The sequence below is a fragment of the Podarcis tiliguerta genome, assembly GCF_965153285.1.
Source record: "Podarcis tiliguerta genome assembly, chromosome: 6".
NCBI classification, from domain to species: Eukaryota; Metazoa; Chordata; class Lepidosauria; order Squamata; family Lacertidae; genus Podarcis; species Podarcis tiliguerta.
Window position 1 is genome coordinate 8,585,504 of NC_139539.1, and position 26,397 is coordinate 8,611,900.

General features: G+C 43.4%; 2 protein-coding genes across 4 annotated transcripts in view; both read left to right on the top strand.

Moving 5' to 3' along the window:
- NKAIN4 (sodium/potassium transporting ATPase interacting 4) overlaps window positions 1-26,397 on the top strand; it is a gene marked incomplete at its 3' end in the record, with an annotated part of 305,839 nt that overhangs the window by 130,102 nt on the left and 149,340 nt on the right. The window lies entirely within an intron of this gene.
- Window positions 277-20,356, top strand: YTHDF1 (YTH N6-methyladenosine RNA binding protein F1). 2 transcript variants are annotated; one of them, XM_083447435.1, is made up of 5 exons: window positions 277-560; window positions 3,255-3,279; window positions 5,548-5,627; window positions 13,837-15,360; window positions 18,692-20,356. In XM_083447435.1, the coding sequence occupies exons 1-5, from the start codon at window positions 534-536 to the stop codon at window positions 18,716-18,718; spliced, it is 1,683 nt and encodes a 560-aa protein (XP_083303561.1). In that variant the 5' UTR covers window positions 277-533; the 3' UTR covers window positions 18,719-20,356. The 2 variants fall into 2 exon arrangements, with proteins under 2 accessions (XP_083303561.1, XP_083303560.1); XM_083447434.1 differs by lacking the exon at window positions 277-560 and having other exon boundaries at window positions 2,118-3,279.

The window sequence follows — 26,397 nt, forward strand, 5'->3', positions numbered from 1 at the left end:
GGGAGGCGAGCGGAGGCAACGGCAACAGCGGCTCCCTCAGCCCTGCGCGAGGAGGAGGAGGAGGCGGCCCGCGATGTGAGGGGAGCGGGGAGGAGGAACGGGCGCGCGCACGAACGGGCCGGCGAGGGCGCGCACGCACGAGGGCGGGGGGGCGGCAGCGGCAGCCCTCCTTCCCCCCTCCCCTCCTTCCCTTGACCTCAGACTCCCCCCCCCCTCACCACACACCCCTCTTCGTCTTCCCTGCCACGCGCCTGCGCAGCGGGACCCCGCCCCCACCCCTCTCCCTCCCTGCCTCCCCCCACCTCTGGGAGAAGCGGGAGGGGGGAGCGCACCCACCCACCCACATTCCAGCCATCTCCCTTTCTCTCTGCCTGGGTCTCTGGACACCCACCCTTACCCTCCTACTCCCCTGCCCTCCTCACCCGCGCCTGGCCTCGCCCCCCGCCCCCTCCTTCTTCCTCCTCCTCCCTCCCCTCCCCGGTCCCTCCCCCCCTCCCCTCGCTGCCACCACCACTTCAGGGCGCGCATGAGAGATGTCTGCCACCAGCGTTGACCCCCAGGTAAGCGGATCAAGGGTGGGCGTGGGGAGAGAGAAGAACGGGCGGCGCTCGCCCCCTTTCTCCCCTCCCTGCATTTCCTTCTGTTTGCAATTTAAACCTCGAGCTCCCTTTAATTCTCCTTCCTGGGCCTAAGCAACCCACCCAGCCTGCCTTATCCACACTCGCCCTTGTTTCTCTTTCCCGTTTTATGCAAATCCAGCCCTGTCCTTTTTTTTTTTTGGAGGGGCGGGAGGGATGAGGTTTCTCTTTTATTTCTTCCGCCTCTTCCTTTCCCCCTCCTCCGGGCCTTTGTTTGGTCCCGTAAGAGTTTGGCTGTGTCACACGCACTACTAGGCCCTCGCGGGGGCTGTTACAAGCCTTGTGCATACGAAGGTTGTGTACATTAAGTGCACGCTTAACGTGAGGGCGAGATAAACACATATGTGCCTCGGACAGGAGCTGCAATTGGCCGTGATTTTGTTGAGTATTTGGTGCCAAACCAGGGTTTGCATTTGTGCAATATGTGAACTGGACATCTGCAGTCATTGTATGGGTCCTTTTTGAGGAAAGATAATTGGATGTTGCAATAAAGTCTTGCGACTTAAAGGCTAATAAATGTACTATGGCGTAAGCTTGCATGGACTATGGTCCATGTCATCAGATTCATGAAGTGTTATTCTGAAAGATGTACATGCACACATGCCTTGGGATACACTTCATGTACCAAACGCTTCACATCTCTTCCCCACTCAAGCTGTACAGTGTAGGGTAGTGGTGGGAAGCGTGGTCTTCCAGATGTTGCTGTACTACAGTTTCCATTGCCCCAGCTAGCAAGGTCAGGAATAAGGAGAATTGGAGTCCAACAGCATCTGGACGGCCACAAGCTACCTATTAAAGTGTAGGGCCTGTATTACTTATCTTCAGCTCCCCTTCCACCTTCTGGATCTTTCCTCCTACTTTGAAATACATGCTCCACATCCTTCTCCTGGAGGAATTTTTCTCTTTGCTGTCTTGGATTTTGTGGGGAACTGCTTCTCCCTTTATTCATACATGACAATTCTGTAGGATTTTCAAATGGTCTTCTATTATCTCAGTAATTCTTAACAATAGTACTGTAAAGTAGGTAAATAGTATATATTTGTGTCTCAGTCTGTGGCTGAGAAGTAGTGGCTTGCTTAAGGCTACCTTGTGATACCATAACTGATACAAGGTTTGGACCAGCAACCTCACAGTCATAGCCACAAAACTGTATCAAGGCTATGTATTTTCCAGAGGTGTAACTATGTCTGTTGCAGTAAAAACTGCAAAGAGACTTGTGGCATCTTGAAAGACAAACAAATTGACATCATCAGCTTTGCCTGCAAAAGCTCATGCCATAATAAATTTGATAAGGTACCTAGATAGCCTTTCTGATGCTTACTGTAAGTGCCCTTTGTTATGGTGTTCAATTTTATTTCCCACCACCTATTTCTTGCTTTCTTACCCTGTGTATATGTCATTCTTTGATGTGCTACTTCTTGATTTGTTTCTGAAGGGGGGGGGGTGTTCCTCTAGTTTCCACAAAACTTAACTTTTGTTTTTGTTTTTTTGCTTTACTTATTTCTTAAATTTGGAAATGTGGCTACCTTTCCTTCCACTTTTCTCTTTGTGCTTGGGATGCCCAAAACTTGTTCCTCTTCATATGTCTTTCTTAACAGCCAACATTTCCCACATCTTTCTTTATCAACCTTTTTGGGCTCAATGGCATGTCTGCAAATCACAGAAACTTTCATGAGTGCAAAACACACACAGCAAACTTTTCTGTTGCATGCAATAGGATGTTTCTTTGAAGTCTTAATTTTAGCAGGAGAGTGGGACCCTGTAGGTACCAGGGAAGGCCCTTGTATACATGTGTGCCCACAGTGACCCCTGTGTAAACTGTTGCAGCTACTCTGTCCCCCTGCAGGTTTTTACGTACTCCTGAAGGTCCCGAAGAAGTCAACTGCTCTTTTCTTTGTTATCTCTCCCTAGCAATTCCTCCCTTGGCATTTCATACACATGCTAAAGCTAGGTGCTGTTTCCCTTATCTGTTTCTCTTTGTTTCTGCCTTTGCTCTTGAGTCGGAGTGCTTTTCCAGTGTGTGTCTGCCTTGCAGTCCCCAGCCTTGTCTCATGAGGTGGCGAGGGGTTTCTAAAAACATCAAAGAGCCTTCTGGATCAGGATAATGTCCCACATAGTCCAGCATCCTGTTCTCACATTGGCCTACCATATGCCTCTGGAAATCCTAAATGTAGGACCTGAATGCAACAGGAGTCTCTCCTCTCCCTCTCTTAAAAAATACCATGCTGAATACTTGACTGTCATCGTGCTCTACTACTGAGTGTTCATTTTGTACTAATTTCTTGGGAGTCATTGAATACTGTTCATGCACTGCCCTTGACCATTTCTAGCTGGAACTAACAAATACTTTGAGATGGTTCACTGTACATACTGACTGACTAAACTGGTAACAGATGCAGAAACCAAAGATCAGAAAGAAAGTAGTTGGGAACTGTAGGACTTTGCATGGCTTTGCCCTGTCTGTCGGTGTAGGTCACAATGTTATATGTTCTTTACATATCATGGATTACTATATATATCTAAATTGGAATGATCTTTTGCTTTATTGTGGCTCAGGAAATGACATATTATCTGCTCTATCTCTCTTTATCTGAACATGTGCTTATGACATCACAGAGACCGAAAGGACAAGATAATAAAGGTAAGGAAATTTTTAATTTAAAATAGGTGGTTCAGAAAGTAGATCTAGATTGAATATACTGGATGAAACTTGGCTTTCACTGTTGAAACAGATCTTATTAAAATGCAACAAGATCCTGTGTAGAAGTCTTATTGAATTTCAGTGGCATTTACTCAGGATGTTTGATTAGGATCAATGTGTTAAACTATTTGTATGTTTTCACACAATTGTTTCTGTGCAGACATCTGTCTCAGTTTTTGTTTAAAAACGATGCATACCTATTTATTTTTGCACCAGCATTGTTTTCATTTGTATAAAAGAAAAGATAAAATAGGTAAATTTTCCAAGAATGTATTAATTTTGTATTGCAGTTAGGCCACTTCCTCTTCTGTCACCAGAGTATTATTGGTAGTTATGGGATTATAGGTCATGGGAGTTGACACATCACTGCTCTTTTTTCCACTGAAACTATTTTTGGAGCACTCATCCCAAAGTTCAAACTCCTCTTGACTGCAAGATGCAGAGATTATGTATAAAATAGCAACATTTGACACAGCTGAATGTAGGAGAGCAAATAGTCACCATCACATTTGGATTACGCTGTTACATATTTTATTTAGATTTATAGTCCACCCAATTCTGAAATTTAAAGGCGGACCACAATACATCAAAATCAAAAGTATAATTTGCATGTTCAGATGAGTCGTTCTTGTTTCCACAAGCAATTATGGAATCGTTTAGCATCATCTTCCAGATCTTTTCTTCATACTAGTTTAGTATTTGGAATTTTAAATCTGGCGGGAAGTTATTTAAGCCTATATATTTTCAACAAAATTAAGAGGGGTTTAAAAACAGCTTTAAAAAGTAAGCATGGTAGACAAGGTGGAAAACTTCACCATGAGTATCATTTGCTATGCCGTCAGTTTCCTGTTTTTTGCTGGATCCCTGAGTACAACCCAGAACAGAGTTAGGCATGCTAGAGCCCATAGATTTCAGTAGTCCTTGGCTTTGGCATCTTCTGTCTAGTGTTCTCGAAGTGCCCTTCTATAGCATTTTAATTGTTCGCACTGTGGTTAATCCCTCCCCAACAATTAAGTATAAATGCTTTCTCTTATTTTGTTACACTAAGCCGTTTAAAACTCGTAATTGCCCTAAGCTATCATATTTGTTTCTAGTATGGGGGTTTGTAGTTTCATAAAGGCTTAATTCATTTATTTTTGCATCGCTTAAGGAAGACTTCTGATTTTGTGCACATAAAAGAGGAGAGGGTTTCCACCCTAAAAGTTATCCTTTTGATATCTATCTAAGGTGGTATTTGAACATTTATTATGTTTTACTTATAAAACTCTTCTGGTAACTTAAATACACGTGTTAGCTAGTTAGTGACTTTGAAACCTCCTATCTTCATGGAGTTCGTTTCCTATCATCTGGTCTGCCATCAAATACCTGCACACTGTGAACAGTTCTGGATATGGAGGATTGCTGTAGGCTTCCTGCAGCAGACATGAAGTACTGGCCAGGCTTGTTGGGCTTCAGTGTATCCCTGTGTCAACTGAGTGCACCTAAGACCATGCCTAGCGCTCCCCTGAAGCTGCACATTACAATGGAAATTATAATAACTGTCAATCTGACTTTCAGGAATACTTGTCTGTATTGAAGGTCTTCTCAGTGAGGAACCTGTGATAAGCAAGAATTCCAGGGTTCCTTAGACTGCGGTCTGAAAAGCTGACTTAAAAAAACAAATATTTTTGCTAGTTATTATACACTAATAAAGAGCAATACCTATAATAATCCAGATTGTTATGAGAAAGTATAGAGTCTCCATTCTACATAAAGGATACCAAGACTTGAACTTTAAAGACCATTCAGCTAGCATTTTATTGACCTCTTCCTGGCATGCCATGCTGACTTGGAGGCCTCTCAGATTTCTGCTCTTGCTTGCTAAGCTTCTCTAGTCTTCCTTCTCAGGCAAAGAGTATGTTAGTACATTGTATGAATGTTACTCCTGTTCTTGCCAAAGCTGCGTTGCAGGTTGTTGAAAAACCTGCTTGCAAGCTGCTCAGTAAATGTCATTCAAACTAGTCTTATAGCAACAATGGCATTTAGCGTTCCTGTGAAAGATTTTTTCCCCCATCTTGTTGAAATCTGACCCCTCTGCCTTCTCTGAATTTATAGTGCCATAAGATAAAAACTGCTTTGTTTACATATGCTGTCACTGTGCTTTAGGAAATGGTTCTTACTGAAACTTCAAGAATGTACACGGCTATAACTTCAGCTCTTTTGTTTCAGTGCAAAATGGTTCTCTTCATCAGAAAGATACAGTTCACGACAACGATTTTGAGCCTTACCTTTCTGGACAGTCAAATCAGGTTAGTTAGCACTGCTGAAAATATTATTTGTTTTTGTTTTTTCAAAAAAGGGCTTTTGGAGAGTGAAGATAATCAGAAAGTTGTGTATTTTTTTTTTTTTAAGGAAATCATTCTAACATATGGTAAAGAGAGCCAAACTTTTTCAGGCCGAGGGAGCTGGTGTTTGTCTGCAGACAGCTTTTTCCGGGTCATGTGGCCAGCATGACTAAACTGCTTCTGGCACACAGAACACTGTGACAGAAGCCAGAGTGCATGCAAATGCCGTTTACCTTCCCACTGCAGTGGTACCTATTCATCTACTTGCACTGGTATGCTTTTGAACTGCTAGATTGGCAGGAGGTGGGACAGAGCAATGGGAGCTCACACTGTTGCACGGATTCAAACTGCCAAACTTACGATTGGCAAGCCCAAGGGGTTCAGTGGTTTAGACCACAGCGCCACCCATGCCCCTAATCAGTAGCAGCACCATAAATGAATTTGGGGGCTGTTGGGAGGGTGTTCTGACCCTTTTACCCCCTCATTGATCCTTCAACTTAAGTTATCCTGAAAGCTGCTATTTGATGCAGAGCTTTCCCTCTGGGGATAATGGCAGCTTCAGGGGTGTAAAGGTAAAGGGTTCAACCATTTTCCGTCACGTGTAGTTTGAAAAAAAATCTCATGTAATTTGATCCTCAGTTGCATAGATGAATGGTTATAATGGAAGTATAAAAGCATTTAACTGTCATGATAGCCCTGTGAGTTAAATCTGTATGAGAGGTACTGGCTCCCCAAAGGCCACCCTGTGAAATTAGTTGAACTGATATTTAACTTAGTTGGTACACACTTCAGCCCAGCTGCCTATGTTCAACACATCATGCTAGCCAAACATGTAAAATAGGCAAGTTGTTTGGGGGTTTCTTTTTCATGATGAGAGTTTTATTTTGTTGTAAAGTTGTCTTGAGGTGCTTCTTTCTGTATAAAGCAACTAAAAAAGGGCCAAATAATAACAATAAATTACTTGTATGGCACTGCTGCTGAGCAGTTGCCCATCATCTTAATTAAATAACTAGTTTGTATAGGATTCTAAACACTTTTTTCCTTCTCAGTCGTGGTAGTGACTTTGGAAAATTTTATCTTCCCCAGTAAAGTGATGCTTGACACACTTCTCTTGTCGGCTGAATTTATTCCTTATCTTTTAAGTAGTTTGGGCATACCATGGTTTGCTCCTTTTTGTTAACTACCATGCTATAACTTATGCGATATAGGGTTCTCCCAGAAATAGTTAGATATGGAGAATCATGCTTTATTACAGGGTAATGAACTAGGTTACCTTCAGGGCTTTTACAGCTCTGCCTTTTAAGGATGGTAACTGATGGTAACTAATTGCTGAAAAGAAGTACTGGAACTTATATGGTGCATTTTCTTGATGGCCTGTACAAATTCATTTTTAATAAAAATATCATATTTGTATTAAAGAGTTTTAAAGTCTGAGTTTAAAAATGTATAGGTATTACCTTGAACAAATGACATGCTCAAATTTTAACAGACCACCCAAAGGCAGAATATTTTTATCAGTGGAATATTTTAACAGTGGAATCATCTCAGAAAATAGCTTCCAGTACAATACTTCTCCGTGTAGGCATGTGTATCAATATTGACAGTGCTTTAGTAATTTGATTGAATAATCTGAACTGATCCATCATTTCTTTGGGTAAGAGTAGTCCAGGAAGAAGTCCAGTATGAGCTGGTAGCTATTTGCATGGTCCTTTACTGTGATACGAGGGACGCGGGTGGCGCTGTGGGTAAAAGCCTCAGTGCCTAGGGCTTGCCGATCGAAAGGTCGGCGGTTCGAATCCCCGCAGCGGGGTGCGCTCCCGTTGTTCGGTCCCAGCGCCTGCCAACCTAGCAGTTCGAAAGCACTCCCGGGTGCAAGTAGATAAATAGGGACCGCTTACTGGCGGGAAGGTAAACGGCGTTTCCGTGTGCGGCTCTGGCTCACCAGAGCAGCGATGTCACGCTGGCCACGTGACCCGGAAGTGTCTCCGGACAGCGCTGGCCCCCGGCCTCTTGAGTGAGATAGGCGCACAACCCTAGAGTCTGTCAAGACTGGCCCATACGGGCAGGGATACCTTTACCTTTACCTTACTGTGATACAGTCCTTCTATGTAATTGTACTGGAATTTTCAGCAAAGCTTGATGAGGCAATGCCTGCCGATGAGACCCTGGCCACTTTTTCAGCAGAAGGTATAGGGACCCCTGACTGTTAGGTCCAGTCGCGCACAACTTTGGGGTTGCGGTGCTCATCTCACTTTACTGGCCGAGGGAGCCAGCGTACAGCTTCTGGGTCTTGTGGCCACCATGACAAAGCCGCTTCTGGCGAACCAGAGCAGCGCACGGAAACGCCGTTTACCTTCCCGCCAAAGCGGTACCTATTTATCTATTTGCACTTTGATGTGCTTTCGAACTGCTAGGTTGGCAGGAGCTGGGACCGAGCAACAGGAGCTCACCCTGTCGCGGGGATTCGAACCACTGACCTTCTGATCGGCAAGCCCTAGGCTTTGCGGTTTAGACCACAGCACCACCCGTGTGGTCTAAACCGGGTCTAAAGCCCTGTCTATATGCTGTGTGGCATTCACATAGGTGAAGCTTGTTGCTGGGGTGGACAGGCCATGCTGTTTTGTTAAATAGGTATAATTGTTACTTTTAAAACTTCTTTGTGAAAAGCTTGTAAATAAATATCTTCAATAAAGTTGGTTTGCCATGCTACAATCTTTCATACACTCTTAACTATCAAGCTGCACATTTGTAATACAACATCAGAAACCCGTAACAGGTGAAAAAGGTGAAATTGACCAATTAGGATTTTAATTTCAAGAAGCCCAAAAGTGTGTATAAACAACAGCAACCCAGAAAGTTAAGATGAAATTGGTTGAAATGCAACTTAATAGTCAAACACTTATTAAGGGATCATGTGACAGAGGGCAAGCAAAATACAGTTGTACCTTGGAAGCCAAATGGAATCCGTTCCGGAAGTCTGTTTGACTTCTAAAATGTTCGGAAACCAAAGTGCGGCTCCTGCAGCCAATCATAAGTCATGTCGAATGTTCAGCTTCCAAAAATAGTTTGCAAACCAGAATGTCACTTCTGGGTTTGTGGCATTTGGGAGCCAAAGCATCCCAGTACCAAGGCGTTCAAAAACCAAGGTATGACTTGTAGTGGGGAAATTTACCAAAGATGAGTAAAATGGCTTTATTCCGCTACGGCTGCACATGGAAATGTTAGACTTGGAGTTAGGAGATAGCGTCAGGTCACAAAGTTGTGCTAAAAAGGTTAGGATATCAAAAATACCTGAGGCTGAAGCTATGCTAGGTCACTTGGAATTACAGCTCCTTTTAGCTTGAATGGTGTGTGGTCTTATAAGATAGCTAAAGTCTCCATGGTTAGATGTAGTGCAAAGTTAGGGTGTCAAAGTGCAAAAGCATCACCTGTTAGGTAGGAATCACTGTTTCTTCCTATGAATTATTAATGCTTACCTTTTGCATTTGTTGTATCCAATGGCACTGAATAAAATGCATCTATTTTAGCATAGACGCACCAGTAATATGGAACACTGCTCCTGTTGAAATCAGAGAGGTGCCTACAATCCTGATACTTTTTTGCCTGTTGAAAATGTATTTGTTTTGTCAACTGTGTGTAGAGAGTTAAATTGATTCAGTTTTGGCTTTTCGGTTCTATATTTTACAATTGTAAAGTACAGTAAGCCCACAATAAAGTACATTATGCCCGCAACTTATGTGAATTTTAACTTGTACACATTCAGCTTTACACACTTGGCAAAAAAATGTTTAAAAATGGAACAGAAAGCAGACTGGTGTCTGGGAAAGAAGACTTTGGCAATCACACCTGCCATTGCACCCAATGTGCCCAAGCATAATTTTGGCTTTAAGTGCGATCTCCAGAAAGTAAAAACCCAATCATAAATTGAGAACTTACAGTATCTTTATAATTTCTGAAGTATCAGTCATGGGACTGTAGGAACAGTGTATTTGGTTGGTGCCTGAAAAGGGATTAATCTACTGCAGGGTGAATGGAAGGAAAGGGAAGATAACTTTATAATATTGTTAACTCCAGAAAACTGACTAGGCGGTTGGCTGGACCTTTAGATGACAAGGGAGTCCAAACATGTGCTAAAGGAAGTTGCAGCAAAGCTGATGATTATATCCAGCTAAGGTCCTACTCTGAGTAGGACTTAGTTGGATACACCCCTGAGTGGATTATTTGCACCTGTCTTTGTTGTTGAAGAGGTAGGGCAGATCCTGGTGCCTGAACTAACATGGGAATCCAAGGAACTGAGGCCAGATGTGGTGACAAAGTAAGCTCTAGGCCTTATTGACGAACCGACAAATCACTGGCACTAGAAGGACTAGCTGAGAGCTATTAAATAACTTGGGTGTGAAATTGCTAACCTTCTGACAAGTAAGTTGTCATTAAGATCAGCCTTCATACTTGAGGACAGGAAACTCTGAAACCAATTTTTTAAAAGGGAATTCAGGGGCATCAGATAAATTACAGGCCAGGCAGGTTAACAACTGTTCTAGGATAACTGGTGGAAAACATTATTAAAGGTATAATTATCAAACGTCTAGAATAATAAATCTTGACAAGAAACCAGCATAACTCCTGCAAGGATAAATTCCATCTAATTTTTATAGGGTGCCAACCATCATAGATAATGGTGATCTAGTAGACATTATTTACTTAGATTTTCAAAAAGCTAAAGTCATGGCATAAGAGGGCTGGTTAAGTAACAGAAAACGGGGAGTAGGGATGAATTCACCCTTATCACACTGGACGGATGTAAGAAGTGGGGTTCTTTGGACTAATATTGGCACTTGTCCTTTTAAGCTTGTTAATAAATGGCCTGGAGGAAGCCTTGTTTATGAGAATATGAGAAGAGCTTGGCAAGTTTCAAAGTGTTCAGTTTACAAGTAGGGAATCTGAAAATATTATAATGCAAATTCCCCTGTGTAAATTCTCGATTTCAATATGCTCATATCACTAAGCTGTGCGGTTTGGTACTCCAAGAGTAATGGTCACCAGCTTTGCTTTAAAACATGTTTAGACAAATTCACAGAGAACAGGGTTGTCAATGACTACTAGTCAAGAGGGGAGTGTACTACTTATATTTGTATTTGTATGCCTTTTAACCTCAGTTTCTGAGAAGAACAAGTGATGGCAGTACAGTTATACTCATGCCCTGCTGGGGATCTTCCAGTGGTCACCTTGAGTGGCTGCTGTGAGAATACGATGCTAAACTGGTTGGGCCTTTGATATGGTCCAGCTGGGCTGTTATGACTGGCCTAGGAGAAAAGGAGCTATGTAAAGGCTAAATGAAAAAAGAGTGATAAAAGGTTGCTGTTGCAAAAATGACATGGAGAAAGGTTTTCAAGGTTCAGGAGCAAGGACAACTTAAAGAGTGGGAGAGTCTATTACTGAGGTTGAAAGAAGGTGATTAGTCAGGGCTGTGAGGGAAGGGAATGCAACAGGAAACTGGGCAATGTAGGTAAGGAGACATAATACCTTAGGACTGGAATGGCGAGTTATGGCCCACCACCTGTTCTTCGACTAAAACTCCATAATCCCTGGCTGCTGGCCATGGTGGTTGGGACTGATGGCAACAATATCCAAAGAGACACAGCTTCCCCATCCCCGCCTTGAGAGCAAATTTGTCTTCCTGGGCTCCTTTGGGTGGAAGCGTGGATATAATAATAATAATAATAATAATAATAATAATAATAATAATTTTTTTATTTATATCCCGCCCTCCCCAGCCAAGGCCGGGCCCAGGGTGGCTAACAAGCAATAATAAAAACAAGTTGAATGATTACAACTTAAAACAAAATTAAAATACAACATTAAAATATTGAAACATTAAAATATTAAAATGCCTCATCACAGGAGAAGGAAAAGAAAAAAGAAAGAGAGGGAGGGAGGGAATCAAATTGGCTCCAAGCCAAAGGCCAGGCGGAACAACTCTGTCTTACAGGCCCTGCAGAAAGAAATCAGATCCGGCAGAGCGTTCCACCAGGCTGGAGCCAGAATTGAAAAGGCCCTGGCTCTGGTTGAAGCTAATCTAACTTCCTTAGGGCCCGGGACCACTAGGGTGCTGCTATTTAGGGACATAGAGGCTCTCCGTGGGGCATACCGGGAGAGGCAGTCCTGTAGCTACGAGGGTCCTAGGCCGTGATGAGCTTTAAAGGTCAAAAGCAGCACCTTAAATCTGTCCCTGTACTTCACCGGGAGCCAGTGCAGCTTGAAAAGCACTGGGTGAATATGCTCCCATGGCAGAGACCCCGTGAGGAGCCTCGCTGCAGCATTCTGCACCCGATGGAGTTTCTGGGACAGCTTCAAGGGCAGCCCCACATCGAGCGAATTACAGTAGTCAAGCCTGGAGGTGACCATTGCATGGATCACTGTGGTCAGGTCAGGGCGGGAAAGGTAAGGGACCAATTGCTTGATGCGGCGAAGGTGGGAAAATGTCGCCTTGGCTGTTGCTGTAACCTGCGCCTCCGTGGAAAGGGAGGCGTCAAGGATTACACCCAAACTCTTAACAGAAGGCAATGGCACTAATTGGGCCCCCGCAAGAGAAGGGAGTTGGTCCCTCATCCCCATGCCATCCCGACCTAGCCATAGGACCTCTGTCTTCGAAGGATTTAGTTTCAATCGGCTCCCACGAAACCATCCCCCCACAGCTTCCAAGCATCTGGTCAGTGCGTTTGGGGCTGAGTCAGTGTGGCTATCCATCAGCAGATAGAGCTGAGTGTCATCAGCATATTGGTGACAGCCCAGCCCAAAGCTCCGGATAATCTGGGCAAGGGGGCGCATAAAGATGTTAAAAATAAATAAATTAAAATGAACTGGAGAACTCCCTTGCTAGATCCAATGACGACATTCACTGTAGCCGGCCAGTAGAGTAAAAGGACAATAAGGTTGAGAATGTGAAGTAGAACCAGTGAGTTGTAAAATGTGGTTGAAATAGCTGGCAAGATGAAGAATGATGAGAACAATTCTGAACAGACAAACTGAATTAATCTGAGCGAGAAATGCTAGTGAGATTAATGAGTGTGCAAAATAACCAGAGCCATGGGCGAAAGAGCAACAGAGAAGATTGCAAAGTGCCAGGACTTTTCAGGGAGGCAGAAGTGACATGTTCTAGCAGGTAGTTGAAACAGAGAGAACGAGGAAAGTCAAATACGAGAGTTGTGCATTTGCAATAATTGGGGGTGGAAATGTTATTAGAACTTGCATTTATATTATATTTTCTCTCTACGAATGTTTGTGATCGCTTGCACAGTACAGTGGTACCTCGCAAGACGAATGCCTTGCAAGACGAAAACTCGCAAGACGAAAGAATTTTTCGTTTTTTGAGTTGCTTCGCAAGATGAATTTCCCTATCGGCTTGCTTCACAAGATGAAAACGTCTTGCGCCTTTTTTAAAAAACCGTCAATGCATTCCTATGGGAAACCGTCAATGCACAGTGGTGCTTTGCAAGACGAAAAGATTCACAAGACGAAAAAACTTGCAGAACGAATTAATTTCGTCTTGCGAGGCACCACTGTATCACATTTTTCATACACTTAGATTTCATACAACTAACTTCATGTGCTGAAATACTGCGTTTGAGAGCATTCATAAAAGTCGTTAGGCATAAGTAACCCATTTCTAATATTGTAACATTGGCATCTTATGAAAGTACTTTAGTCACAACTCGCTAGTTGGCTTAACATGCCCACTGAAGCAGAGAAGACAAGGCTTATGGTTTAGGTGTATTGATTTTGTTTTTCAAAATGTTTTGTGTTTCTAAAGTCTCAAAGTGATTTACAAGCAAGTAAAATACAGTAACAGAATTACAAAAGCAGATGAAAAACAGTTTTCTGTGTATAATAAAATGATAGTGGGGCTGCCCGGGAAAACAAAAACCTCTCCATGTCTCCAAGATTCACCCATGAAACTGTTCGTTGTAAAGCTTGTGAACTAATACTAAACCTGTTTTCATCTGAGAGGCTGAAACAGTTGTTACAAAAGGGGACACTTCTAAACATTGAGGGCATTTGATAGCTCTTTCAGTTACAGCAGCACATAAGATTTGTACTTTTCTGAAGCATCTCTTCTGGTTTGAATAACACTGTAAATATCTGAATCTGAAATTACTTTTCTTGTCTTTAACAGAATAACAGTTATCCATCAATGACAGATCCCTACCTGTCCAGTTATTACCCGCATTCTATTAGCTATCCCTACTCTCTCAGTGAAGCACCATGGTCAACTGGAGGAGACCCTCCTATTCCATACCTCACTCCCTATGGACAGCTCAGTAATGGTGATCATCATTTCATGCATGATGCTGTTTTTGGACAGCCTGGTGGACTGGGGAACAACATTTACCCGCACAGATTCAATTTTTTCCCTGAAAACCCACCTTTCTCAGCATGGGGAACAAGTGGATCCCAAGGACAGCAGACTCAGAACTCAGCTTACGGAAGCAGCTACAGCTACCCGCCCAGTTCCCTCGGTGGTACTATGGTGGACGGGCAGACAGGATTTCATAATGATACTCTAAACAAAGCTCCTGGAATGAACAGCATCGAGCAGGGAATGGTTGGACTGAAGATTGGTGGGGACGTCACAGCTTCTGCCGTGAAAACAGTAGGTTCTGTGGTCAACAGTGCTGGAATGACAGGCACTTTGTCTGGCAATGGGGGGTCAAGTATAAACTTGCCAGTATCTAAGCCAACCTCTTGGGCTGCAATTGCTAGCAAACCCGCAAAGCCTCAGCCCAAGATGAAAGCAAAAAGTGGTCCTGTGATAGGAGGGGCTTTACCTCCACCACCTATTAAACATAACATGGACATTGGTACCTGGGACAATAAGGGACCTGTGGCCAAAGTTCCAACTCCTCAGCAGATCCCTTCCCCTCAGTCAGTCCCACAGCCACAAATCATTCAGCCTATTCCTCCCCAGCCACCTCCACTGGCCCAGCTGCCATACCAGAACCCTCAGCCGCCGCCATCTCAAAACCGATGGGTGGCGCCTCGTAACAGAAATGCAGCTTTTGGCCAAAGTGGAGGAACTGGTAATGAGAACAACTCGCCTGGCAATACCCCATCAAACTCCATCCCAGGCAGCGAATCCCACCCTGTCCTTGAAAAACTGAAAGCTGCTCACAGTTATAACCCTAAGGATTTCGAATGGAACCTTAAAAATGGACGCGTGTTCATAATAAAGAGCTATTCTGAGGACGATATTCATCGTTCCATTAAATATTCCATTTGGTGTAGCACAGAACATGGCAACAAGCGTTTGGACAGTGCTTTCCGCTCTATGAATAGTAAGGGTCCAGTCTACTTATTATTCAGTGTCAACGGCAGTGGACATTTCTGTGGAGTGGCGGAAATGAGGTCGCCAGTAGATTACGGCACCAGTGCTGGTGTCTGGTCTCAGGACAAATGGAAGGGGAAGTTTGATGTCAAGTGGCTCTTTGTGAAAGATGTGCCCAACAACCAACTCCGACACATCAGGCTGGAGAACAATGACAACAAACCAGTTACAAACTCCCGTGACACTCAGGAGGTGCCCTTAGAAAAAGCAAAACAAGTGCTTAAAATTATTGCTACGTACAAGCACACAACTTCTATCTTCGATGACTTTTCCCATTACGAAAAGCGCCAGGAGGAGGAAGAGGTGGTGCGGAAGGTAAACTGGCTCTAGAATGTCTTACTGAACTTGTGGAAATATGGGAGGGCAGGGGGAGAGAGACCCAAAGGCTTGAAAGGGGCTTCTGATTTGTTTTAAAAAGCAAATGCCTATGTTTCACGTCTTGTGGGTATTCCAGAGATCCACAGCATCCATACGTAATCTCTGCTAGTTGGTCTAAGACAGTGGTGGCCAAATTTGGCCCACCAGCTGTTTTGGAACTACAAATCCCATCATCCCTAGCTAACAGGACCAGTGGTCAGGGTTGATGGAAATTGTAGTCCCAAAACAGCTGGAGGGCCAGGTTTGGCCACCACTGGTCTAAGATGTCAGATTTGGCTTTCATCCTAGAAGTAGTATGGGTGGAATCCAAGCCCATCCACCACCACTTGCCATGTCTGCTTGTGGGCAGGGGCAGGAATGCATTCTGAAGACAATCTCTTGTGCCTTATGAGATGTCCTTCTGGGGAAGTCTCCCCCCACCCCACAATATTGGAGGTCCAATTTGAGGAAGCTTAAAAGTCTCCCTGTGTGAGTGGAACAAACACAGCTGGATCTTGACCTGTATTCAATAAAATTGGTGTCATTGTTAGTACTCATCAGCTGCACCAAATATTTTGATACCCATTGCAATTGAATTTGTACGCTTCTAATAAAACATTACAGGTCATATGTAAGACTGAAAAGTCAGCCGTTAAGTAACTTGCAAAATTTACAGAGGGATTTTTTTCAACTGAACTCCACGAGGGAAGGCCCAGGAAAGGGGGGTTGAACAGTAAATGAGCTTTAACTTTGAAGTAAATGGTTCTTTACTGGTGTAACCCCTCCTTCCACTTTATGTGCACAGTACAACAATAATACAAGGCAGTAAATTAAAATCTGTTCAAATAATTGCCCTCAAAAATTGCAAAATGCAGTTCATTGGGAATATATTGTACTTTATTGTTGTGAACAGCCCTGAGATCTACGGATAAAGGGCAGTATACTACTACTACTAATAGAAAGAAGATAAGCATAATAGCAGTAATCAACATGGATTTAAAGGAGCCAAGAATGTAGGAGAACTGGAGGGACAACTAGGCCAAAGATCTCGAACTTCCATCAGCCTGGGCAAAAGGGCACATGATTCAGGCATTGGGGATAGTTCCCTCAGCTTCAGTCTGGAGAATGCTCCTTGTACACCTCTACCAAGTATAGGCAGCAAGTTGGCCTCTCAAGTCAGATGTGCTCTTTTCAGCTGCTCCACCTGCTCTTGCTCCTACCTGATGAGGAGGCTGTCTCAGCTGCTGTTTGCTTCAGGTTCCAGGTTTATCCATTTTTTTTTAAAGAGAGCTTCTCGTCCATAAATTGCTGATAAACCTGGGAATGTGTTGTATATGTAATGCTTCCTAGGAAAAAAGTAAGGCTGAATGAGTTTCCCTTGACTTACCCGAAATGCCTCCATTTTACAATTCCCTGGGGGATAAAGTACTGTCTCCCTAAGGAAGTGTGGGATCTGGTTTTATGAGTAGTGCTTTAGAAAATACAGCAGTGGAATTTTTTACGCCACTTAAGTATATCAGAATAATATACAGAACAAATTCTAGCATTGTGGACTTAGCTTAATGCTTGTATTAAAAAATTCTAGTGACTGATAATGCAAAAACAAAATTCTTAGGCCACTTTCCAGAAAGTAATTGGTGTGAGCAAGGTCACTGTTTCTTGCAGCCTTTGTTGTTTTTCTGAGCAGCAACTCCTGTTCCCAAAACAACAAGCTACTGTAAGGTTTAAAATACTACTTCGGGCCATAGTTTTGGAGTTGTTTCTTCATGACATAAAAGTGTTCCTTCAAACTCGGAGAGCAGGCCTGTTTAGGTGATCAGTAAGGTTGCCGTGGTTTCCTTCTAAAGAACAGTAGCAGGCTGGGATCCAGTGAGCCTCTTTCAGAAAGCCTAGGGACTTGCATGGTCCCAGTGTCATGTTGTGGGGTGGACTGTGGTCAAAGAAACACAAGTCCCAAGTCCCCTTCTGCGTACCTGTGAAACTTTGCAATAGTTCATCTGCTGCTTTTCAGCCAAAGGACTCTCAAGAGTGGCTGACAGAGATTTAAAAGTGATAAAAACAACAGTAAAATGAACAGAGCAGCCAAAGCATATCGGTCCCAGACCAGCTTAAAAAAGCAGTTGCAAAATCATAAAAGAAGGTGTCTGATTTCATGACGTTGGCTGCATTCACATTACATGCTAAACTACACCTTGGCTTGGCAAGAACATGCAAAGCCAATTTCTGTTTTTTATGTATCATCTAAACTGGGACTTGAGGTTAAGCTCAGTAGCTCCAAGCTGACTTGAGGTTAAGCTCAGTAGCTCCAATCTGCAGACTTCTTGGAAAGTGCATGGAGTTTCGTGTCGACAAATTAGGGGGCTGGCTCTGTGCCAGTAGCAGCATGGGAAGGGCGGCATTCCTTGCCTGGCTTCTCAAAGATGTGCATTACTGCCAGTTACCAAAACAGTTGGTAAGGCAGTGGGGAAGTGTGCTGGCACAGCAGCAAGGGCGCAGGATTGGGTCCACCATTTTTCTCGCACTGCGCTCCCTACTCCCTCACCCTTCTCTGTCTTGGTGACCAAAAGTGGCGTGCACTTTTGGAAAGACAGAGAAGCTGTGCCACTGGTCACTACTGGGCTGTGCCCAACATAAAAGGTAAGGTACCAGTAGCTGCCAGGAGGGGTGGACTTTTCTTTTTCTACCACTCACTAGCAAGCTAGTGAAAAAAGTGCAGGCCAGTGTCTATTGCGAGGTTCTTTGCAGGGTATTTTCTGTTTAAATTTGCAAGCAAACATTTTCCTCTGTACTGGGAAGTCAGCTGAGAATATAGAAGCCGTTGTCTTGTTTTTGGGTGGCCCAGTTTTGTTTTGAGGCTGATGGGCACACAACCACCGGCGTTTGGCTTTATTTGTTTACTTAGTTCACTGCTTACTGTTTTTTAGCTAGTACAGTGGAGGGGCCTGCTTGATCTCAAGTTCAGGTGCTGCTACACTAAATGCTTGAGTTCATACCCAGAGGTTTATTTATAAGAACACATTGAGTTCTTACCAATTGTCTCCCGAGAGATGGATGCCGACCATTGATCATAGTAAGTTTTTAAAAATGTCCGTGGCATAACAATAGAACCCAAGTTGTGTCCCCTTAATGAGGGAATTTTGTTGTATCCTTGTTCATTGTGCACACAGAACAAAACTCCTGAAATACGGAGAGAATTATATGTCCCGATACTATAAATCTGTGGTCATGGCAGTGTATCTAAGGTACAGGTACAAATAAGTGATCTAATACGATGTTTTTTTCTTTACAGGAACGTCAGAATCGAAATAAACAATAAGAATAAACATATATATGGTTTGCTATAAATATATATATAAATATATATATATATACTAGAACTGATATTAAATTTGATTATGAAAAATTGAATCTTTTTAAAAATTTGCTCTGATGCTGTATTCTGGCATCAGGAGACTGTAAAACTTTCAGCTCCAATATCTTTTTGTGCAGGGGAAATTAAATTGTTGCATCTTTTAAGTACATTGTAGTGTGTGTTTGGTTTTTGGTTTTTTGGTTTTGTTTTTGTTTTTTTTGCCCTAGTGAATATGCATTAATTTGTACCTTTTCTATGTAAAATGCTGTAGAATCCACAAATAAAGGTGTTTTGCTGGGGTTTTTTTAATGGTTAAAGAAGTTCATCTATAATTGAAGTTTCTGATAAATATTAGTATTTCCCAAAGACTTTTTACCTTCAACACAAATTATGTTTCTAATCTGAAAATTCACTATAATTTTATATTTATGTACTGCAGATCCTCTTATTTCAACAGTCTCCAAAATTGTCTTGCTCCTTCATGGCAAGCATACAAAAAAAACCTTGTGTGTGTTTTACTTTTTTGTCATTTATTTGGCGAAATAACATCCAAGTCAAAAGCATTGACAACGCAGCAAGTTCAGATCTCTTTGTATAGTTCACTTTTTATCTGTTTTGTTGATTGGTTTTTTTAAGAAAAAAAATCCTGAAAGCACTTTTCTGTCTTGTAGAAAATGAAAAGGGAACAATTCACAAGTATCACATCTTGCATGGGCTGCATAGATGAAAATTGTACAAATGCAATTTTGCACTTGCATAATTTTCAGTCCTTTTCAGTGAAGTTTGCATGAGAAATGTTCCCCTTGGGTTCTTCCTCATGCAGCCTAAAAACAGCCTTTCATTCATATCTGATGAATTTTGTGTGCACCTGCTATATCATATCCTGCAACAAAAAGATGAAATTTTCTCTGCCATCTTTTTTTTTCTTGTGTTGTAGTTTTTTAATGGTTTAAATGTTTTCAGCATCGCAGGGGCTTGGGGGCAATGTGGCTTTTAAAGGCTTTTTTCAGCTTTCTAATACCCATTAAATCATTTTTAATCTGTCCCCTGTTTTTGTTCTTCACCCACCTTCTCTAAAATGTCATTTAAAATTTTATACCAATAATGGTGAGCTTTAATATAGAATCTTAGTACAGACTCATATGATGGATTATGCTTCAGATGTTTAAAACTGTGTGTATGTGTCTATTTTTTTTCTCCCTGTTGGATGAGTAAAAACAACTGTTTTAAGAAACGGAATTTGCTGTCATGTTTTTGTGGAATGAGGAAGCTATTGAAGAAATGGCCACCAACCGGAGTTTCAAAATTAAGCATGAATTCTTGATGCTCATGCCTGTTGCTCTAGCACACCGAACCTGCACGTGTTTATTGTAGAGGATCTTTTACTTATATTAGAAAGCAAATATCTTCTGAAATCTACTTACTCAAGAGGACCTCCGATTTAAATGAAAGTTTAAGCTGTATCATTTAGACTTGTATTTAGAACATATAGCTTTGTCTCTGGACTGTTGCTTCCGATGTAGGGAGTAATGGGACAGCATCAGATTTAACTTTTTTCCTCTAGGAGAATACAAGCCTTAATAAATAATACCTACTTCGCAAGTGTGATGTCATCTCATTTCTTCCCCCTTAGCACTTGGAAGCTCTGGCTTGTTTGCCCTCTGCTGGTCAAACGCTGCGGGGAGGGAAACATGGTGGAGCCTTGCCATAGAGATCACCTTGAGGGCTTGATAGCTGCTGACATGGCCTTATTGATGGATCACAGCCCACTTTGATGGATCACAAGTGGTGCCTCCAAGGAGGAAGTGGCAATTAATGTGAGCGAGGTTGGTCTTCTTCCCGTGGTGTTGGTACTGCTTACCTGGAGCAAGGAACAGTTTTCCTCTGTTTCATTATGCTGCCACTTGTTGAACATGAGTGCATATGTGGAAAGTAGGCTCGATCCAACTAATAATAGTGTCAACTCACTGAAATCAGTGGGTGTAAGTTTATCCTACCCACTGATTTTGATTAGTCTGCACTGAACTGAGATGACTTAGTTGGATTCAGTCCAGAAGAGTGCTACGGTCCTGGGAAAATAATCATGATGCAATGTGTCGCCTGCTTTTAAACTCTGTATGGCTTTGAGACCAAAAGAGGCCTGCAGCCACAAAGCCTGCACTTACTTAGAAAAACCATAAAGCCTACTTAAATTACATTAAATCATTTACACCACCTCTTTCCTCCAGCGTTGCAACTAGGGTTATTGCTCATAAAGTTTGAGAGGAGCCTTCTTTAACGTCTTTTAAACTTTCTATAATTTGTTGAAACTTCCTTCTGTCTTTAATGGGGTGAGTGTGGGTGTGTGGACTCCAGCAGAATGGGAGAAGAGAGAAGCTCCAGCAATTCTTTCCCATCCCCTGTCTCCCATGACCCCCAAATCTGCTATGGAGGTTATGCCAGCCTGTTGATTAAGTGTTTGCCCAATGAAGACTAGCTTCCAGCAGTTAATTCTTTAGTAGATGGATCCTTCAATTACTTCAATTAAGAATTGCAACTCTGATCCATAATTTTTTATCTTGGTTTCAAAACAAAAGGTTACTCATTTCTTCCTCTGCTTTTGAGTTCAGGTTCAAAAGCCTACCCTTAGGTGCCTGGGTTCACTCTTTCGATATTTTCTTTAATTTTGGCATTTTTCCTGGTAATGCAGATGCCGTAAAAACCTGTCTCTGGGCTGTATGGTTTAAGGTTGCAAGTGTATGTTCATAAGACTGAATGTTCTATATAAAAATTCCACCACATAGAAAACTGGTATATCAAAAGGATTCTAGCCTTTTCTCCCTACCACCCTACTTTTGATTGTGAAGTGATTTGGGGTGAGGTATGTATGGAGAAAAGTTTAATCATGAGCCCCTTCCAGAGGCCTAAAGTGGTACAGTCCTCAAAATTACTGCCTCGGTTATGGCAGAACCCCTGCTTTTATCTTGTCATGTGGCGGCAAAGCATTCCACATACTTAAAAGGATTGCAGTTGATCTTGGTCTCCCACATCTTTTCCAAGAATCTTGACTGCAGCAGCTGTTGCCGTAAGGGCCAAACCGCTCTCTGGTGAAGTTTCAGGCATTAATAGGGAAAAGCAGATGTGTGTGTGAAGCAAGCTTCAAGCTTCGAGATACTCCATAGACCAGGGGTGCCCAAACTTTTTTCAAAGAGGGGGCAGATTTGATGAAGTGAACGTGTGAGGGCTGACCAAGGTTATTGAGCTTTCTTTAGGGTTGAGCTTTTTGGATGTGCCTGCCATAGGCAAAACTCAAGTGTGTGTCTTCCCAGCTCTGTCGTGAATGCTCTGTAATAATAATAATAATAATAATTTATTATTTATACCCCACCCATCTGGCTGGGCTTCCCCAGCCACTCTGGGCGGCTTCCCCCAAAAAATATTAAAATACTGCAATACATCAAACACTAAAAGCTTCCCTAAACAGGGCTGCCTTCAGATGTCTTCTAAAAGTCTGGTGGTAGTTGTTCTCTTTGACATCTGGTGGTCTTGAAAACTGTAGTCTTGAAACACAAACATTTGGCTGAGGGGAAAGCAAGCTTCTGAACCATGGGTGGGAAACCTGTGACTGCCCAGATGTTGATGGACTACATCATCCTCAACCATCATGACCAATGAGTCAGGGAAGATGAGAATTGTACAAAGGTAAAGGACCCCTGGCAGTTAAGTCCAGTCGCAGAAGACGGGTTGCAGCACTCATCTCGCTTTACAGGCCGAGGGAGCCGGCGTTTGTCCACAGACAGATTTTCTGGGTCATGTGGCCAGCGTGACTAAGCCGCTCCTGGTGCAACAGATCACCGAAACCAGAGCAGAGCACGGAAACGCTGTTTACCTCCCCCCCCCCTGAAAAACTTGCAGTTTTTGGGTGTGCTTTAGAACTGCTAGTAGTCCATCAATATCCAGAGGGCAGCAAATTCTCCATCAAGATTCTGGTTGTTGAAAAGCTACAGGAACAATAGTTAAGGGAGCTAAGGGAGCTGGGCATGTTTAGCCTGGAGAAGAGGAGGTTAAGGGGTGATATGATAGCCATGTTCAAATATATAAAAGGATGTCACATAGAGGAGGGAGAAAGGTTGTTTTCTGCTGCTCCAGAGAAGCGGACACAGAGCCATGGATCCAAACTACAAGAAAGAAGATTCCACCTAAACATTAGGAAGAACTTCCTGACAGTAAGAGCTGTTCGACAGTGGAATTTGCTGCCAAGGAGTGTGGTGGAGTCTCCTTCTTTGGAGGTCTTTAAGCAGAGGCTTGACAACCATATGTCAGGAGTGCTCTGATGGTGTTTCCTGCTTGGCAGGGGGTTGGACTCGATGGCCCTTGTGGTCTCTTCCAACTCTATGATTCTATGATTCTAAGTACTACAGCACACATGGCTTTCGTGCTGATCCTGCCACTGCAGTTTCTTCCTCACGCTATCTGTATCAAACCTTTCCTCTGCTTAACCTTTGAAAGTTCATTTCTAGAGCCTAGTCCTTTAAGCTTATACCAAAGTCTGTTGCTGCAGCGCTACCGGTTGCCATCGCTTAAAGGAGTCAACAATAGAGCTGGAATCCATTCCCCCTACAAATAGCTGCAAACATTTGGTCTTCCACCGCAGCATTTGACATAAAGCTGTTTTTATGGTGTCTGACTAGGGCGCACGAAATAGTTGCGGTGAATCGCAAGAGGCGTTTTTGTTTCGTTCTTCTAACATAACATTCGTTCTTGCATACAGTGGAGGTTCAGAGAGACTGGGTCAACTTAAAAGTAATGGCAAGATTGTGGAATGGGAGATGGTCAGTTTAGGTAAAATGGCAATAATGGCATCTTCCCATTTCTGAGCCCAAATGCTATGGTTGGCACCACTGTGCAGGCGAAGAAGAGGTGCCCTATCTTGTCAACTAGTAAGCTGCAGGATGGCACCTTGCTCCTACCCAACCCACATTTGGTGGGAGCAGTGCTTCTGAATACCAGTTCCTGAAAATCCTGGGAAAGGAGAGTTGCTTTTGTATTCTTGTTCATCTGCCTGGTTTTTCTCACAGGCATGTGGTTGGCCCCTGTGAGAACAGGGTGCTGGATTAGATGGGCCAATGGCATCATCCAGCAGCCTCTTCTTGTGTCCTCAACCGTGGAGTTGGCCCTGGGCACCCCAAACTCATTGGTTCCCCTTTGGAAACAAAACAAGACAACTCAGAACTCCCCAACCAATGAGCACTTTCTCTGCCTACAGAAGGTCTCAGAGTCCGTCCTCAACATTACCTGGCAGGGTTGGGACGTTTGCCAATAAATGGTGTGACTCTGAATAAAGCAGCATCCTGTGTTCATCTAAATAAAGGTAAAGGGACCCCTGACCATTAGGTCCAGTCGTGACCGACTCTGGGGTTGCGGCGCTCATCTCGCTTTATTGGCTGAGGGAGCCGCCGCACAGCTTCCGGATCATGTGGCCAGCGTGACTAAGCCGCTTCTGGCGAACCAGCGCATGGGAACACCGTTTACATTCCCGCCGGAGTGGTACCTATTTATCTTCTTGCACTTTGACGTGCTTTCGAACTGTTAGGTTGGCAGGAGCAGGGACTGAACAACGGGACTCACCCCGTCACAGGGATTTGAACCGCCGACCTTCTGATCGGCAAGTCCTAGGCTCTGTGGTTTAACCCACAGCGCCACCCGCATCCCATGTTCATCTAAGTACTTCCTTCAAAAAAAACCTGAAACCCTGCAGTCTGCAGAAAGTTAATGGTTTTTTGTTTCTAAATCTCTCCGTTTCGTCGTTCAGCAAAAGACAGTCTTTAGTTACTAATTCCTGACCTTGCAGTGTGCAGTCAGTGGGCCACACTGGGTTTTGCCACTGTTTGCACTTGGAGATGGAAGGGTGGAGGGGGAGAGAGATGCACACAGTTTTAAGAGGACTTGTTTCATAACCTATCAGAGGGATTTTGTACCTGGAACGTTCCCATGACAACAGATTGCCGCTCCGTTTCTTTTATTTTTATTTAATGCCACAGCCGTGCCCAATTATCACGCAGTAACTGCTAAATCAATAGGGGTCAATAATGCTACATACGACTTTCAGTAATGGAGGCGTCCTCCTTTGGGCGGCAAATATTTGCCTTCCCAGATCTTTCCAAGGCCTCCTGCAGTTCGGATTGTTTTTTACCTGGGAGAAGAATTTTGTGCAGAGCTAGTGCAGCTCAACATAGATACTGAAAGGGGCTTAGGTGGTGAGGTAGTTGGAAAGGTAAGAAAACTGTAGGAAGGAGGGAAACAAAAACAAGAGGAAAACGAAATCATTTCATATTTATTGGAGAAGGGTTTCAGTTCTCCCTCCCAATCAAAGATAGAGGCAGAGCTGTGCAGAGGGTACTTCATGCTAAAGTAAAAACATACCAAGGAAATACAAATTTAGCGCCAAGATATACCTGGTTTTGGAAAGAATTTTGCATATATATATATTTTCCCTTTCTGCATACAGTGGTACCTCAGATTACATACGCTTCAGGTTACAGAATCCGCTAACTCAGAAATAGTGCTTCAGGTTAAGAACTTTGCTTCAGGATGAGAACAGAAATCGTGCAGCGGCGCAGCGGCAGCGGGAGGCCCCATTAGCTAAAGTGGTGCTTCAGGTTAAGAACAGTTTCAGGTTAAGAACAGACCTCCGGAACGAATTAAGTACTTAACCCGAGGTACCACTGTACAGCAAGTGGTTTTTCTACTATGCAGAGACATTCCACCTAGGGTCTGGCCAGATGAAATGGGTACAGTGGTACCTTGGGTTGCATACACTTCAGGTTACATACGCTTCAGGTTACAGACTCTGCTAACCCAGAAATATTACCTCAGGTTAAGAACTTTGCTTCAGGATGAGAACAGAAATTGTGCAACGGCGGCACGGCGGCACAGCGGCAGCAGGAGGCCCCTTTAGCTAAAGTGGTGCTTCAGATTAAGAACAGTTTCAGGTTAAGAACGGACCTCTGGAATGAATTAAGTACTTAACCTGAGGTACCACTGTAATTGGAATCTATTTTAAACGATTAAAATATATGGTATTCTGCCGGAGTGACAACAGACCCATCTGTAGCAACTGGGATTCTCATTCTGCAACCTGTTTGGGGTCTCAGATTTCAGCAGACAACTGCCCACAGTATAGTCAGCTGATTTCCAGATTGGATTACTGGCATGCACTCGATGTGGGGCTTCCCTTGCATTTGACCCAGAAGCTGCAGCTAGCACAGAATGCTGCAGCACAGTTGCTGGCAGGAGTGGGACACAGTCAACCTCTTCACTCCTCTGCTCCGAGATCTGCACAGCCTGTTCCTGCTCCAGTCCTAAGCTCAAGGCGCTGCTGTTAGCATCAGGACCAACCCAAGACCTTTTAGCACCTGAGGCAAACCACAAAATGGCGCCTGCCCCTGGCCAGGGAAGAAGGAGCGAGGGAAGATCTACACCAGGAACAAAGATCTATGTTGGGAACAAGGGTGGGGAGAATCAAATCAACGTTATAGGGTGGTTGAAGTGGGAAGCAAAGCCATCATGGTGGGGGAAAGGATCGTGGCGGGTGAGTGCAGACCCAGGAGACCCCTGAGGGCAGCCCCTGCCATTTCCTCACAAGGAGTGGGAGAAGGCCAACA